Source organism: Oncorhynchus nerka, linkage group LG22 (genome assembly GCF_034236695.1).
Source record: "Oncorhynchus nerka isolate Pitt River linkage group LG22, Oner_Uvic_2.0, whole genome shotgun sequence".
Taxonomy (NCBI): domain Eukaryota; kingdom Metazoa; phylum Chordata; class Actinopteri; order Salmoniformes; family Salmonidae; genus Oncorhynchus; species Oncorhynchus nerka.
In genome coordinates this window covers 9,157,919-9,176,165 of record NC_088417.1, presented here as the reverse complement: position 1 = coordinate 9,176,165, position 18,247 = coordinate 9,157,919, and the positions used below count along the sequence as shown (strand labels likewise).

Here is an 18,247-nt window from a genome sequence, read left to right as displayed (position 1 = left end):
CTCTGGCTAGGTTCCATGCATCCACCATTGTCAAATTCAAATTTAAGTAAAACTTTAACACCAAGTAACATATAGTATCTTTATTTTCTAACTAAATACATAATAAACAGGTTCTTTATCATGTTTTTAATGCCTGATCCCTCAGAATGTCAGAAACGGAATTGGATATTAGTATTTGATAACAACCTGACATGAGTTTTCAAAATGTAAACCCGGCTTAGTTATTCAGAATTCAGATAGGGGCTCGTCATATTTGCATGGCAAGGTGTCAAGCGGTGTCATTAGCAGCAACCAGGAATCTATGCTTGATCACCCCCTCATACAGTATCTCTGATAACTATTATTTTAACTCAATTACCTTCCTACAATAGAAAAGTGAACGCAAACTTGCAAACAGCAACTACAGATATGTTATATCAAAACAATGGCAGAAGGAGAGTTACTCTCCATGCTAGTTTTGTAAGTATGGTGTCTATATTAGAACATATCAAGTCACAGTATATTACAGACTTAACAAATGGACTCATCAAAGGAAGCAGTGTTTCAATCCAGTCTGTGAAAATGATTTATTTAAATATTATTCTGATATCATCATTACAATACAAACTGTGTCAACGTTCCAGTACAGAAGCTTCACACACACTACCAGATCAAAATAAAATTACAGTTCATAACATTTTTGACGGCTCAACAAACAGACAAGACTGCATGGAGATGAATCATGATAAGGAGACAATACATCTATGTGGAGCTGAAACAATGGATCAGAAAAAAGAAACAGAAACTGATAGTGCTACTCAATTGTCATTGCGTTGTACGGAAAATTCCCCGGTAACGGAATGAGACTGAGACTCAAGATTGTTTTTACTTAAAAAAATGTATGCCAAACCAAATCCAATTGATTTCATAGTTTAACACACCATACAACTCCCAAAGTGGGCTCCAGAGTGGCGCAGCGGTGCTAGAAGCGTCACTACAGACCCTGGTTCGATCCCGGGCTGTATCACAACTGGCCGTGATCGGGAGTGCCTTAGGGCGGTGCACAATTAGGGGAGGGTTTGACCGAGTTAGGCCGTCATTGAAAATTTGAATTTGTTCTTAATTAACTGACTTGCCTACTAAAATAAAAACAACTCTATGCACAATAACTTCTTTTAACAATTTACACAGAAATTTGACAAAAACACATTTACTTGAAGAACAGTGGCGATGCAAAGTTTGGGTACTAAATGACAGCACCAACAGAACAAACCGTCATCCAGTTACTTTGCATCAGCACTGTTCTTTAAGTAAATGTATTAAGGTCAAGTTTTGAATGTAAATTGTTAAAAGTAGTCATTGTGGTTTCTTAAACTTTGATATCAATTGGATTTTGTTTGGCAAACATTTTAAAGTTTAAAAAAATCTGAGTCTCATCGTAATTCCTTCAGGGTGGGATTGTCCATATCTTGTTTGATGGCTGAGACTTTGTTGCTTGTAAGCCACTACAATTGTCAGACTTTGCAATTACCTTAATAAACGACTGTTGTCAATCCTTCAAATTAAATATATTCACTTTGCTTGACCCATAATACTTTGAAATGGTTCCATTTCTTGTTGACAAAATGCAGTGAGTTGAAGTACTGTAGGCCGTGCAACAGGTAAGTTGCCATTGGAAGAGGTCCTCCGTAACTGATGGTGAATCCAACTGTCAATAAAGTTTTTTTAAAGAATTGCGTAATTCCATTTCCTGTTGTTAGCAAATGAATAAATGACAACATTGTTACAAATACAGAACGTCACTTGTCTCTGCTTTTAGACATTTTGATTAAAAAAGGTTACATGCTGATTATTTACTTTACAAGTTTTACAGATTTTTTTTATTTAAATTTTATACAGGGATTTGACAAACTGAAGGCATTCATTTAAAGATGCAGTTCGGGATCTTAAGCACTTACAAATTCATAACATATTCATCTGAATTGCAAAACTAAATTAAATATTTTTACACAACGTAACATCATAAGAAATGGATGACATAGTACACAACTGTGCACAGTTTTCGGGGACCCGTTTTGGCTCTTGAACACTATTTTCAAAAACGACTGGCTGAAATGATACAAAAGCTCTGGAGCGTCACTTTAACTGTGCACACAAATATGCTATCCATTTCACCAGTCCCTGGCTAGAGAACTTGTATGGTATAAACATTCTACTAGCAGATGTCAACTATTCTTTTTCAAAACGGAACATTTAGGATTAATTTAAATAGTTATGATGTTACTTTACTCAATGGAATCTAGCCTAGTATCGATTTGAGGTTGAGTGGCATGACACAGCCTTGCTAGACTGAGTTTTGTCATCCTGGCACCACTGGAACGGTGCAGATGAAATATATCGCCCACACATCTTGTACCCTGACAATACTTGCTGATCAGGATATGTCTCTAGGTGGATCCTGCGGTATGCTCTGTCAGCTAACTCCAATTGCTGAATCAACAGGTTTAGATCAGTCTTTCCCAAACTTGTTCCTCGGGACCCCAAGGGGTGCACCTGGATGATTAGTCGATTATTCAAATCAGCTGTGTAGTGCTAGGGACAAGAATCCAAATGTGCACCCAGTTTGGGAAACCCTAGTTTAGATCCTCTCACTGATCTCAGCAGTGCTGTGTATGGCAGACGGGACTATGTTAACTGTGGGGAAAAGCCTATTGAGACTTTCAGCAAAATGGTGCTTCCTCGTGGCCCATGGAATTTGTAGGTACTTCCAATAATAAGAATTATTCCATCTCAGTAAGTCATTATTTTAAACAAGATTTGAAGAAATGGACAAATGTTGTGTTGTGAATCTGGGTAAGCCCAGATTGGAAATAAATTGGAACAATATGTGAGAGCACTAGGATACAGTATGAGCAAAGAGACCAATGTTGGTGAACGCCATATTGTATGGCCATAGCCAATGTCTTTGGTTGCATGATACATTTTTACAATGGAGACTCTCTTCAGTCTTTGGCTACCCTCTTCAACTAAACTGAATGGCAGATCTGAAGCATTGCTACCGCATCAATGAACAGTTCCACCCATTCAAACAGTACAGATGTATGATCTTAATGTGATCACCCTGTAGCAGGGGAATTTACTACTTGTAGTAAGGTTTTAAAAAGATTCAGAAATGTATATTTTACACTTTAAAAATGTCCATTAACTATAAACCACATAATAATTCTAATTTCCTGCTGCTGAGGGATTATTTTCCTGCTGTAGCAAACTGGCTCAAATTAAGATCCAGCATCTGTATTTATGGGGGAATATGTCCAGTTGTCACTTTACGTAACAACAATGCGACATAACATCGATGCATCCATTTAGTTAATGGAAATTATTCAAAGTGGTGAATGTCTATGGGAACAATGCAGAGACACTTAGAAAGCTCCCATTTCTATTAACAGTTTTGTATAACGGTAAAATCCACGACGTCTGCTAACGTGTTCTGAATCAAGAGGTCGGATTGTCAAAGCGTTGTGTCAATGAACATAGTGAAGGGATAAGAGCGAGAGCGATTTAAAACCGTTTCCTTAATCACAAGACCCATAGAGTCTTTCTACGTCCTTTACGTATCGTATCATCTAGGTATCATTGGGGGAAATCATTGCACCATCGAACGGTATACGATGTCTTCTTGGCTAATGTAAGATTCTTTACATAAAGATAGTGTCCCTGAACAGTAGGCTACAGCAGTACCTTGATACTCAGTCCTTTGTTTTCAGTGATGGTAGAACATTTAAATAGGAGAGCTGCACTGTGCGTGAAGCATGACTATTAATGGCTTTGTACAATATTAGTGCAGGCCAATTTAAATGAATAGTCTGCTGGCACGGTCACATTATGAACATTGACATGTTCATGAATCATAATAGGAAATGATAAGGGAAGGAAAAGAAGTATAATTGTAAACAGAAGAAATACCGTGTAAAAAGAAAAGAAGCATCAATGAGAAGTGATCTGTAATAACAACGGTCAAGAACTGTATTTGCAAGTTACACACATTATGGGACGATAAAATAATTCATTGTCGAGTTGCCCTCATTTAGCAATCCGACTAGGCCTCTACATCATGTTGTTGTATTTGACTAACTCTTTTGTTCTAAGAGGACTATGAATAGCCTTGCACGATGTTGTTTCATAAGTGAAAACATAGCGAATGTAAGCTATACAACAGTTCCAGATGTTTGAAATAAAACAATTATATATACTGATATTATATATACACAAATATAGATTTTTTAAATTTTTTAAACTTTTTTTTTAACTTTTAAGCATTGACACAATAGATTCACTGCAGGAAACCCAAAATAAAGGTCTGTGAAAGATATTCCAAGGAGCCAATGTCAGTTTCCATTTTGTTTTTCGATTGTTGGGTGCATTGAAGAAACGTCGGCACAACAGGTAATCCCGCTGGTGGCCTTTGAGAAGGTGCCTCTTGTGTACAATGAGGAATAAGAATGCATTGGGTGCAGAGTAGTGGAAAATTAGGGCCAACTGTGTCGTCCGCTTGGTGGTAATAACAGGCCATTTTCTCCTTCGTTTCGAGAAGAGGGAATGATACTCGGAGGAAAAGTCAGTCCTTGAAACTATAGCAAGGTATCCCTCATGAAGCCACAGGCAAGAATCAGGATGGCAAGTCCAAAGCTTGTAGCTATCCTCGTGCCTGTGAAAAAAGGAATTTGGTCAACACATATACAGCGCTTATCTTGCATTCATTTGGTTTTTCACTGACAAAAACACTTATTGTTGTAATGTATGTATTTTGTACCTATAAAGCTGTACATTGGGTGTGAGGTTGGTAGTCATCCGTTGTTATATAGAATATGCATTAATTTCACGCAAAATATCTGCACAGTTGTTATCTTTAACAATGTATGCAAAAGCTATTACGACACTAGTCTGAAACATTATATACATTATGCACATATGGAATGATCTGCTTCTGAAATGAAATATGAAGGCTGGATAAGGCCACTAGCTCCCAAATGTGAGTAAATTCATTTAAATGTATTCAAATGAACACTCACTACGCCAAACACCCACAACAACAAAAAACGAGGATAGAATCTTTACCCTAAAGTACAGGAAGTACAAACGGTCTTTGAACGAACGTGAAAGGATTTACATGGACAGCTACCATTGGCTAAAACTTGTCAAGCTGCTGTCTGTTCCGAAGTCAGTTTCCACTGCGTTTTGAGCAGCGCACACTGTCTGACAACTGTGTGATATTAAATAGCGTGGCAGTCTTATGCAAATTTGGTCTCATTTGTGTCTCGGGGACATTGTCCTTGAATTGATAAGAGCAAAAAAAGGCATCGAGGCATTTCTGTACTAAGGATAATGATGCAGAACGTATAGTACAGAAGGGAGAGATGGGAAGATATTCTGAATGGCAATGGTAAATACTCTAGTGTATATTAAGCTTTTATTCTGTTAAATCACCCTGGAACACACAAACTAAAACTGGATCCAAGGTCCAAAAGGCATAAAAAGAAACAAGATGAACTTGTTCTTGTACCTGCCGAGACTGAAAAAGTGTCCGGGAGGGAAAATAGCAAGAATGTAATCCTCCCGAAACAAGGCAGCATTCAGGAAATGGAAAATGAAATATTCCCTAAATCATGATGACATTTACTGGATTTTGTCTGTCAGACCAAGCACAGCAATGTTCTAAGAGGAGAATTGTCAGGGGACATTTTGGTTCAGCTCAATATCAGGAGGAGGAAAAAGACGGAGGGCTGTGACCCGCTGTTCTTCCCTGCCAGATTTAATTTGGCCCGGGGTGATCAAGTGGACAGGAGTGCCACAGAGGAGCTAGGCCAAAACATCCTCCGCATGGAGAATCATTAATCAGCTCACAGCCTGGGAGGGTGGGCTACGCTGCACTGCCGATGCAGACTGCACTGATGATGTGCAGTGAATATCTCACACCATCCACGCCACCTGAAAACATCACGCCACGGAATATAGCCTAAATGTCATCCTTAGATAAACAATAAAAAAAAGTGCATCACATGAAAGGCTTAAAAAAAAAACATGAATTGTCACAACCAAACTCTTGATTTAATAAATATGGCTAAAACCGGGAGTGAGCACAAGTATAATACGACACCAAAGGACTGTTAATTTTACTATAACAGGACTTAAATGGCTTTAAGTTGCACAGAGTAAAGTCACCTGGTCTACTAGCAATCATTACAGTCTAACTGAGTCTCTAGTTGAATCAATATTTAGTCTAATGGAATGCAGGGCAGAGTGACCTCCCCACTGAGGGAGGGTGTATCACCCTGGCCTTATGCTGCTACCATAGGGATAGAGCTAATCTCCCATGGGCAGATTCTGCATGTAGGACGAAGAATCACTGATTATATGGACCTATCGGGACTGGGAGGAGGTAGTGTTTTAACTGTCTTTGGGGGGGGGTGGCTTTGGCTGAGAGTTTCCTTTTGCGAGGGTGGAGACTTTGCAAACCGATAGACATCTCAATTTCTTAAAAAGTATAGACCTAGAAGTTAATCACAAAACTGATCAAATTCCCAGAGATTAAAATTCTGGGTTAACTGAGATTAGGAGAGAGCTGGCCTTGCGCCATCTATCTGCCTACACGATGGCGCTAGCTGTGGATGTGGCCTACTGAAAAAAATGCAATAACAGTCTGATTTGTCTAGTAAATCCCTGCTGGGATTTGGTGATACCAGATGGCACTGCATATAGGTGTCATTCACCCATTTCACAAATCTTCCCAGTTTTCAGTATTCTTCAACACTTAGCCATGTCGGATAGGACACAGGGGTATTCGATCTTATGAAAGTATACTGAACTAAAATATAAACGCATGCTGGTCCCATTTTTAATGAGCTGAAATAAAAGATCCCAGAAATTGTCCATATGCACAAAAAGCTTCTCTCAAATGTGTTTAAATCCCTGTTAATGAGCTTTTCTCCTTGTGCTGGGGACAAGGAAACTCCACTCTAAAATGTGCATTATTGTCACACATTGCCACAGATGTCTCAAGTTGATGGAGAGTGCAATTGGAATGCTGACTGCAGGAATATCCACCAGAGCGGTTGCCAAAGAATTGAATATTCATTTCTTTACCACAAACCGCCTCCAATGTAATTTTAGAGAATTTGGCAGAACATCCTACTGGCCTCACAACCATGGTCCATGTGCAACCACGCCAGCCCAGGACCTCCACATCCAGTATGTCTGTCTGTAACAAAGCCCTTTTGAGGGGAAAAACTCACTCTGATTGGCTGGGCCTATCTCCTTAGTGGGTGGGTCTATGCCCTCCCAGGCCCACCCATGGCTGCCCCCCTGCCCAGTCATGTTAAATCCATAGATTAGGGCCTAATTATTTCAATTGTCTGATTTCCTTCTATGAACTGTATCTCTGGAAAATATTTGAAATTGTTGCATGTTCAATTATATTTTTGTTCAGCATAGTTCTTTTCCCACAACGGGTTGGCAACTTGCCACATAGTTTAAACAAAGTTGTGAAGACCTTTTGGTACATCTCACTTCTGGGACATTCATTGTATTTTGATTAAGTGATCCAAGAGCTTTGAAAAACCAACAATGCCAAAACAAATGTATGCAAACTGTGAGGTAACTAGACCTGACACATTAGCCTTCTATGCACAGGCACGTAATGCAGACAACACTATGCACTGAATTCCTACTCGGCTAACAATTGCCATGGTTTGCAGGTACGGCCATGTGTAAAATCTTTGCAGCCTGGACTGAAAGGCATACAGACAAGAAGACACGCTGATGGACAGGTAGACAAACAGACAGACTGACATACAGGCAGAAGAAGAAAAAAAAAGATACAGAATAGATAGATGGATTGGCTAATGATCAAGTCCACTGAAATTCCATGAAACATGAAACAGCGAGTACCTGAACCCAACGTAGCGGAACCCGACGAGACTCTTGCGCCGTTATCTCACCTGAACTCTGTTTGATTGTCTCAGCTGAGCTCTGATTGTCTCACCTGAACTCTGTTTGATTGTCTCACCTGAACTCTGTTTGATTGTCTCAGCTGAGCTCTGATTGTCTCACCTGAACTCTGTTTGATTGTCTCACCTGAACTCTGTTTGATTGTCTCACCTGAACTCTGTTTGATTGTCTCACCTGAGCTCTGATTGTCTCACCTGAACTCTGTTTGATTGTCTCACCTGAACTCTGATTGTCTCACCTGAGCTCTGATTGTCTCACCTGAACTCTGTTTGATTGTCTCACCTGAGCTCTGATTGTCTCACCTGAACTCTGTTTGATTGTCTCATCTGAACTCTGATTGTCTCACCTGAACTCTGTTTGATTGTCTCACCTGAACTCTGTTTGATTGTCTCACCTGAGCTCTGATTGTCTCACCTGAACTCTGTTTGATTGTCTCACCTGAACTCTGTTTGATTGTCTCACCTGAACTCTGTTTGATTGTCTCACCTGAACTCTGATTGTCTCACCTGAACTCTGTTTGATTGTCTCACCTGAACTCTGTTTGATTGTCTCACCTGAACTCTGTTTGATTGTCTCACCTGAACTCTGTTTGATTGTCTCACCTGAACTCTGTTTGACTATCTCACCTGAACTCTGTTTGATTGTCTCACCTGAACTCTGTTTGATTGTCTCACCTGAACTCTGTTTGATTGTCTCACCTGAACTCTGTTTGATTGTCTCACCTGAACTCTGTTTGATTGTCTCACCTGAACTCTGTTTGATTGTCTCACCTGAACTCTGTTTGATTGTCTCACCTGAACTCTGTTTGATTGTCTCACCTGAACTCTGTTTGATTGTCTCACCTGAACTCTGTTTGACTATCTCACCTGAACTCTGTTTGATTGTCTCACCTGAACTCTGTTTGATTGTCTCACCTGAACTCTGTTTGATTGTCTCACCTGAACTCTGTTTGATTGTCTCACCTGAACTCTGATTGTCTCACCTGAACTCTGTTTGATTGTCTCACCTGAACTATGTTTGATTGTCTCACCTGAGCTCTGATTGTCTCACCTGAACTCTGTTTGATTGTCTCACCTGAACTCTGTTTGATTGTCTCACCTGAACTCTATTTGATTGTCTCACCTGAACTCTGTTTGATTGTCTCACCTGAGCTCTGATTGTCTCACCTGAACTCTGTTTGATTGTCTCACCTGAACTCTGTTTGATTGTCTCACCTGAACTCTGATTGTCTCACCTGAACTCTGTTTGATTGTCTCACCTGAACTCTGTTTGATTGTCTCACCTGAACTCTGTTTGATTGTCTCACCTGAACTCTGTTTGATTGTCTCACCTGAACTCTGTTTGATTGTGAACTCTGTTTGATTGTCTCACCTGAACTCTGTTTGATTGTCTCACCTGAACTCTGTTTGATTGTCTCACCTGAACTCTGTTTGATTGTCTCACCTGAGCTCTGATTGTCTCACCTGAACTCTGTTTGATTGTCTCACCTGAACTCTGTTTTATTGTCTCACCTGAACTCTGTTTGATTGTCTCACCTGAACTCTGTTTGATTGTCTCACCTGAACTCTGTTTGATTGTCTCACCTGAGCTCTGATTGTCTCACCTGAACTATGTTTGATTGTCTCACCTGAACTCTGTTTGAGTGTCTCACCTGAACTCTGTTTGATTGTCTCACCTGAACTCTGTTTGAGTGTCTCACCTGAACTCTGTTTGATTGTCTCACCTGAACTCTGTTTGATTGTCTCACCTGAACTCTGTCTGATTGTCTCACCTGAACTCTGTTTGATTGTCTTGGCTGATGATGTCTGAGAGCTGGAGGTAGAGCGAACCCTCAGGTCGGGGCTCATGCTGTCTTGTGCTGCTGTGGCGCCTGTCTTGCGTGGCTTCTTATCTGCTGTCAGGTGGGACAAGGGGGATGTCTTCTTGGCCAGCCTGATGCGGGGCCGGGTGCTGTTCACCTTCAGGTAGGCCTGGACCTTGTACTCCTGCAGCTCTCCGTAGTTGGCGTTGGTGACTCTGCACTCGTACAGGCCCTCGTCACTCTTTCCCACCCGGGAGATCTGCAGTTTGTGGGAGATGTCGTTTCCCTGTACCTTGACTGTCTGTAGGGAGATATAGAAATGTTCAACGAACAATGCAGGAGCAACCTACATCACAAAGCCACATGACTAGTGGTGCAGTACAGAGAACCATTTAATGACACAACAGTAACCCACAGTGATGGTTTTATGTGTCCATACTTATGGAGTCACATACTTACGGTGTCCATATTCTACATCTGCAGTGCTTGCTGTTTGGGGTTTTAGACTGGGTTTCTGTTTAAGCACTTTGTGACATCTGCTCATGGAAAAACATTTTATTTAATTTGATGTCTTAATATGGACACCATACACATTCTGTACATGCAGTAACTTACACTTATTTTAGTCCCTTCATCGTCTGGATCCGGCTCTGGTATGACTTCCATCTAAGAAAACAGAGAAAAGAAAAACACACCTAAAAAACAGGAAGAAAGCTGAAAAGACATTTGAAAAGTGGACAGCAATGCATTATGGGTCTCTAAGAGTGTGCCATTCCAACAAATGTTCGAGGAGATATATTTTTATACCAGTTTAGTCTTCGCAGACACTCAAATATAACTAGTCAGACAGCCTCTGGCATTCCTTTAATACGGTGCACTCAAAAGTATATTTTGTGTGTAAATGCAGTATCGTCGTCATCCATGGACGACTATAAATGTTTGATAGCTACATCGATAAGTAGTTAATCACACATGGAAGCAGCAAAAACATACCAATATCACCACAAAAGATTGGCTAATATGAAGAAAAACCTTCTCCCCCCCCCATTCTGTACATTTAGAATGGGGACAAAGCTTTATGAAAAGAATCAATGAAATACAGTTACTTCGATATTCAGTCAAAAGAAACAGTATGAAACAGAATGTTTATACTCTTTGACAAATTGACAACAAACTGCAACAAATTTTTACTCATAAATAACATTGAGCTGGCAAAGAACTCTACATCATCATCTAAGAAAAGCCAACGTTTTCTCTACATGCTGATGAGACATAATGAACTGTCTGGTGTCTTTATACACACAACAAACCTTTCAATAGGAGACTCTCAAATGAAGTGAAAACACAGAGACATCAAAAGAAAAGGGATACAGCTTCAGGTTGAACATGTCCACATTCTGGCTCTGGTGGCTGTATTCTGGCACCACAGCAAACACACAGCCCAAAGCCGACATCATGGACTGGGCATTGATTTTAGAGGGTATAATTTATTTAATCTTCATCGAAGGCCAAATGGACTTATTTCCGGGAATGTGTGCTGATGACAGGCTTTGCAGAGCAGCAGAGCCTCTTTCAAACCAGTCCATGAAAGAAACACCTTCAGAGGATGAAATATGTCGGCTTCACAAGAGACTTTTAAGGTGGAAAAGGTACAGGAGCTCCATAAGAAAACCTGAACTAGCGAGTTTTCTGTCAAGTATATAATGACTTTCGAGAAGCCACTACTTACAAAATAATACTTTCTTTCAACTGCGATCAAAACTATCAATAATAGACAATTGCGTACGATGATGTCAAGAGAATTGGTGGGGCCTCGGCATGGATTTGACTAAAAGTCCCCCATCTCAATATTTTCTTTACAAAATGTCCCTTGATTAAACTATAGAGTCCATGTAGTGTCCATATAGGTCACCTGGGATGGATACTCTTCTAAAAGATATAAATCCACTCACATCTGTCCTGCTGGTTTCCCTCTATAGTCAGAATAATGTTGTAGAGTGGACGCACTGTAGAATGTGAACTAGTTCATCTAACCATCAATGACCAAAGACTAGGTTCAGCAGAAAAATATTGAAGCCTGTCTCTCTAGTTCAGTCCTAGATCACAGTTTTATAGGGTCATTTATCCCAATTGGGTCTAGTCAATTTACAGTGGCTTTGCGAACCATAAAAAAATGCTGGGCATTTAATTGTAGAACTCCATTAGTCATTTAGCCTTGTACAAATGCAATTAACTTAATTGTGACATAATGAATTTTTCGATATTCATTCAGAATCCAGGGATTTATCATGAAGCGTAATAGACATTTATAGGCCACTTGCAGACTGGCATGGAAGTGTGTTGATTTCATGATGAGAGAAATCTATTAAAATGTACACAAGTGTTAGCCTATCCGTAGCTCGAGCATAGCAGAACAGCATGTTTCCTCAAATGGGAAATAGACTCCCAGTCTTAGAATGCCTGTTTTCATCAATAATGATACCCTTTTGTCTACAAATGTGTTTTGTTTAATTTACAAGTGTTCTTTAGAGTGAATTAACGTCTTTTGACTGTGATGCAAAAGTTTGCAGTGATACTAAGAAACAAAAGCTCCATTATTTTCTCATTTATATTTCATTTTTCTATGCCTGGCTGCCTCTGAGCTCCACACACTCTCCGTTTCAATCTCTTGTCTCTTTATTACAAAAACCCTCCACCATCACACACTGCCATTCTTCATGCGAACTGAAATTGACTTCTTGTAAAATGTGTCCCGCAATTACTGTGCATAAAGCAAGTGGCCGCCCAGGTCCCTGCAACCAAATGAATGTCAAAAGAGAAGAATGGATGAATGTACATTGAGATATAGACCTAAATGTACAACACTTCCACCCTTCATTACGACCGTCTGACATATTTCATTATAATGAACTGGAGGCTGTTATAATTCTTAGGTTATTGTCTATAGGCCCCCTGTGTTACATTTCATTAATTAGAAGTAATCAATAAGCAGCCTTGATTTAAAAACCAATCAAATCATACGATCAGCTGCAACAACAAGACTCACTCCCTCATCCTTCAAGAGCTGGGCTCTTGAGCTCAACACGTTATTCCCCCCTCACTGTCTGGAGTAGTGAGGAGCACGTCCATTACTACGCCCAAGTCTACAACCAGATGAACAACAGTCAACTAGGATGTAGATTCACTTTCTGTAACACTTAACTTAAAGTCAACCAGTTAGGGTTTAATAGCAGTAATTTGGTAACACTGGACTTAAAGGCCAGTAAGCATTTCACAATAGCATTTCACAATAGCATTTCACAATAGCATTTACAGCTGCTTTATCCTGCGGACGTGACAGATTCATTTTTGATTTGATTTGAAAAGTAGAAGCCCTGTGCACAGCAGTGTGTCTTCTTCAAGTGGGTTAGGAACAACTTGGAATCCAACTCACGTGCAAAAACCACACACTTGGGAAGACAACAGTTGATCTTGATGCATTGTCTGAGGCTGTCCTAATATGGAAGTGTGCCAGTTTTACATTTGTTTTGGGAACTGCAAGTGAACTTTCTCTACAAAATCTCTGCCTCTTTAACAAGTCCTTCGTCATAACATCAAGTACCCAATAATAATGTTTGAGTGTGTTAAGCCGGAGTACATAAAATGCCATGCAGCCTTGTAAGTGCTCGCTAATTACAAAGCTCACTGACTCTTGAGTGGGCGCTCAAGACGTTATGGTGCGAGATCTGCTGTTAATGTTAATTATGGCCACTGCAATCATGTTCTTGAGTTCTTCTCAAATGGAAAAAAAGCTGGACGGGCTCCACTGCCATTGGTCAAGTGTCCGATGATGAAACGGTAATTACATGTACAATAGATGAACTGTAGCATCTCCCAATATGAAAGAGAGTGTAGGACTCGGTTTCAGTCGGCTAAACAGCTCTCCAAGTAGGTTGTAACTGACAGAACAAAAAGTCATTTAAAATGAGTTTTGGAAAATACTGCTGTACGTGATCGCATTTCATACATGTTTGGTGTACTGTTTGCATTACATCTGTATAAGTTATCACCTCTTTCCATTTGAGAAGAACTCAAGGGGTGGCAGGTAGCCCAGTGGTTAGAGCGTTGGGACAGGAACCGAAAGGTTGCTGAATCAAATCCCCGAGCTGACAAGGTAAAAAATATGTTGTTCCTCCCCTGAACAAGACAATTAACCCACTGTTCCCCGGTAGGCTGTGATTGTAAATAAGAATTTGTTCTTATCTGACTTGCCCGGTTAAATAAAATATCACTGCACAGGACTTGTGACTTTGAGATTAAATAGTGTAAAGTAACAATCTGAGCATTTCAGGGCTGTTTAGAGGGCACACAAGTAAATGTGATTTTTAAAAAGCAAGAGGAAGGAACTCCTACTCAGCCCTTCAGAAGTTCCCAGTGTGGAAACAGGAGACAGGATTCCATTTAAAAGAGCTTCTAAAAATGGCTTCAAAGCCACGTGCGGCTCCCTAGTCTCCTCTAGCGCCACACCACCTTGGCAACTATATAAGTGAAGTATGAGACCGTGGTGGTTTTTCAAGTATATCCTCAAACCTCTCAGTCAAATCAGCAATTCCATCATATAGAAGTCCAATCAGTTCCCATACAAGTGAAGGTACAGAGGAATTTCTCCAATCTTTGATGTTTCTCACAGATGTTGAGTTATCCTCTTGTTAGTGCCGTCATAGATCACTCCCCACACACACACACCGAACACACAACAAACTACTGACAAGGAACATGTCAACGTATGAACAGAGAATGGGACACAATGTCTCAAAAAGAGATAGCTGCAGGTTAACTTAAACAAATGTTTACTGGAGAATATTGAAAGTCAATTGATTGGGCAGTTTTATGTTCCGTCTGGCAGTCCTATCCCTCTCTGACACAGAGGAAAGGATGAGCTGGTTTTCTAACAAATGAGGAGACTGAGACAGAGGAAGACAATATGAAATGTCAATGTAAAGTAGGCGATTATGAAAAATAGTGAAGTGCCGTGGAAAACAACTGAAGCATGTTTAATACAGTAGAATCATTATGAGAATTGAATGACAAAGTACCATGGGAATACATTCATTAATCAAGGTTCATGAAGGGGGTTTGACAATCACATCTGATGCACAAGCACGTCCCATTTTCAACGTGAAACTGGTCCACAGTAAAATGAAATATTTCAACCCTTTCCATCTCTGTGTTTTTTGCTGAATCAATAGTTTAATTGTGACTTCCTTCCTCTCTTCTCCTCTTCTTGTTCATCAGAGATATTCTGAGAAACAAGGTGGAGGTGAGACACAACAGTTCAGTTCCAAGGAGGCAGCACCAACATCCTCTACCATCAATGTCATCTCTGTTGAAATGTCTAGGGAAAATGCATGTTGTAGAAAAGCATTGGCCTTTCAGAATCGGCAGAGGCTGTGTGCTATGACTCACAGTGGAATAAAAGAGAGGAAATTAAAGTAAGCCAACAGAAAAAATAGTTCAAGGAACAAAAAATCAGGAAGATAAATCAAATCAAATCAAATCAAATTTTATTTGTCACATACACATGGTTAGCAGATGTTAATGCGAGTGTAGCGAAATGCTTGTGCTTCTAGTTCCGACAATGCAGTGATAACCAACAAGTAATCTAACTAACAATTCTAAAACTACTGTCTTATACACAGTGTAAGGGGATAAAGAATATGTACATAAGGATATATGAGTGAGTGATGGTACAGAGCAGCATACAGTAGATGGTATCGAGTACAGTATATACATATGAGATGAGTATGTAGACAAAGTAAACAAAGTGGCATAGTTAAAGTGGCTAGTGATACATGTATTACATAAGGATGCAGTCGATGATGTAGAGTACAGTATATACGTATGCATATGAGATGAATAATGTAGGGTAAGTAACATTATATAAGGTAGCATTGTTTAAAGTGGCTAGTGATATATTTACATCATTTCCCATCAATTCCCATTATTAAAGTGGCTGGAGTTGGGTCAGTGTCAATGACAGTGTGTTGGCAGCAGCCACTCAATGGTGGCTGTTTAACAGTCTGATAGCCTTGAGATAGAAGCTGTTTTTCAGTCTCTCAGTCCCAGCTTTGATGCACCTGTACTGACCTCGCCTTCTGGATGATAGCGGGGTGAACAGGCAGTGGTTCGGGTGGTTGATGTCCTTGATGATCTTTATGGCCTTCCTGTAACATCGGGTGGTGTAGGTGTCCTGGAGGGCAGGTAGTTTGCCCCGGTGATGCGTTGTGCAGACCTCACTACCCTCTGGAGAGCCTTACGGTTGAGGGCGGAGCAGTTGCCGTACCAGGCGGTGATACAGCCCGCCAGGATGCTCTCGATTGTGCATCTGTAGAAGTTCGTGAGTGCTTTTGGTGACAAGCCGAATTTCTTCAGCCTCCTGAGGTTGAAGAGGCGCTGCTGCGCCTTCTTCACGACGCTGTCAGTGTGAGTGGACCAATTCAGTTTGTCTGTGATGTGTATGCCGAGGAACTTAAAACTTGCTACCCTCTCCACTACTGTTCCATCGATGTGGATAGGGGGTGTTCCCTCTGCTGTTTCCTGAAGTCCACAATCATCTCCTTAGTTTTGTTGACGTTGAGTGTGAGGTTATTTTCCTGACACCACACTCCGAGGGCCCTCACCTCCTCCCTGTAGGCCGTCTCGTCGTTGTTGGTAATCAAGCCTACCACTGTTGTGTCGTCCGCAAACTTGATGATTGAGTTGGAGGCGTGCGTGGCCACGCAGTCGTGGGTGAACAGGGAGTACAGGAGAGGGCTCAGAACGCACCCTTGTGGGGCCCCGTGTTGAGGATCAGCGGGGAGGAGATGTTGTTGCCTACCCTCACCACCTGGGGGCGGCCCGTCAGGAAGTCCAGTACCCAGTTGCACAGGGCGGGGTCGAGACCCAGGGTCTCGAGCTTGATGACGAGCTTGGAGGGTACTATGGTGTTGAATGCCGAGCTGTAGTCGATGAACAGCATTCTCACATAGGTATTCCTCTTGTCCAGGTGGGTTAGGGCAGTGTGCAGTGTGGTTGAGATTGCATCGTCTGTGGACCTATTTGGGCGGTAAGCAAATTGGAGTGGGTCTAGGGTGTCAGGTAGGGTGGAGGTGATATGGTCCTTGACTAGTCTCTCAAAGCACTTCATGATGACGGAAGTGAGTGCTACGGGCGGTAGTCGTTTAGCTCAGTTACCTTAGCTTTCTTGGGAACAGGAACAATGGTGGCCCTCTTGAAGCATGTGGGAACAGCAGACTGGTATAGGGATTGATTGAATATGTCCGTAAACACACCGGCCAGCTGGTCTGCGCATGCTCTGAGGGCGCGGCTGGGGATGCCGTCTGGGCCTGCAGCCTTGCGAGGGTTAACACGTTTAAATGTCTTACTCACCTCGGCTGCAGTGAAGGAGAGACCGCATGTTTTCGTTGCAGGCCGTGTCAGTGGCACTGTATTGTCCTCAAAGCGGGCAAAAAAGTTATTTAGTCTGCCTGGGAGCAAGACATCCTGGTCCGTGACTGGGCTGGGTTTCTTCTTGTAGTCCGTGATTGACTGTAGACCCTGCCACATGCCTCTTGTGTCTGAGCCATTGAATTGAGATTCCACTTTGTCCCTGTACTGACGCTTAGCTTGTTTAATAGCCTTGCGGAGGGAATAGCTGCATTGTTTATATTCGGACATGTTACCAGACACCTTGCCCTGATTAAAAGCAGTGGTTCGCGCTTTCATTTTCACGCGAATGCTGCCATCAATCCACGGTTTCTGGTTTGGGAATGTTTTTATCGTTGCTATGGGAACGACATCTTCGACGCACGTTCTAATGAACTCGCACTAAACAACTTTACAAAATAACTTAGAGAACACCTCCATATTCCCATGGAGAGATGTTGAAAGAAAACTTTTTCTACCTTTTCTATATACTATAGGTCTCTTCACTGATGTTGTTAATGTCTCTGGGCAAGAAGTGCCTACGCATGGAAACACACTGAGTGTTTATAGAACAAAACAATACATTATTCACACGCATGTTGAATAATCACTGTAATTATGAAGCTAACTTTAATATGCACAGTCTAATAAGAGTCACTTTATGCTATTATCCAATTTGATGGAAGTAAATTAGCACATCAATTAACATCTTAAAACATCTTGAGGTATTTAAGTCAAAATCATTGGCGGATGACAGATCTTGTGATAACATGTCCTTTTTTTAGGATTCATTTGGTTCTCAATGCAACACACCCCTTTTAGGCAATGGAAAATTGAGAGAGAGAGAGTGAGAGAGAGTGTGAGTGTGAGTGTGAGAGTGAGAGTGAGAGAGAGAGAGAATAAAAGTACACTAATTACTAAAGTATATTTCCTGGACCTGATAATAATCATTTTTTGATTGAAACTCCCCTTGAAGGGATTGATAGAATCATATTGAATGGAATCAAATTGAAGAGT

General features: G+C 41.0%; 1 protein-coding gene across 1 annotated transcript in view; it reads right to left on the bottom strand.

Moving 5' to 3' along the window:
- Positions 1 to 536: 536 nt before the first annotated feature.
- LOC115104840 (V-set and transmembrane domain-containing protein 2A-like) overlaps positions 537 to 18,247 on the bottom strand; it is a 39,473-nt gene continuing 21,762 nt past the window's right edge. The window contains exons 3-5 of the mRNA XM_029626166.2: positions 10,403 to 10,453; positions 9,758 to 10,088; positions 537 to 4,687 (exon numbers count right to left, since the gene is read on the bottom strand). Of these exons, the coding sequence (XP_029482026.1) occupies positions 4,611 to 4,687; positions 9,758 to 10,088; positions 10,403 to 10,453 (459 nt within the window). The 3' untranslated portion in view covers positions 537 to 4,610. The remainder of the gene's footprint in view (positions 4,688 to 9,757; positions 10,089 to 10,402; positions 10,454 to 18,247) is intronic.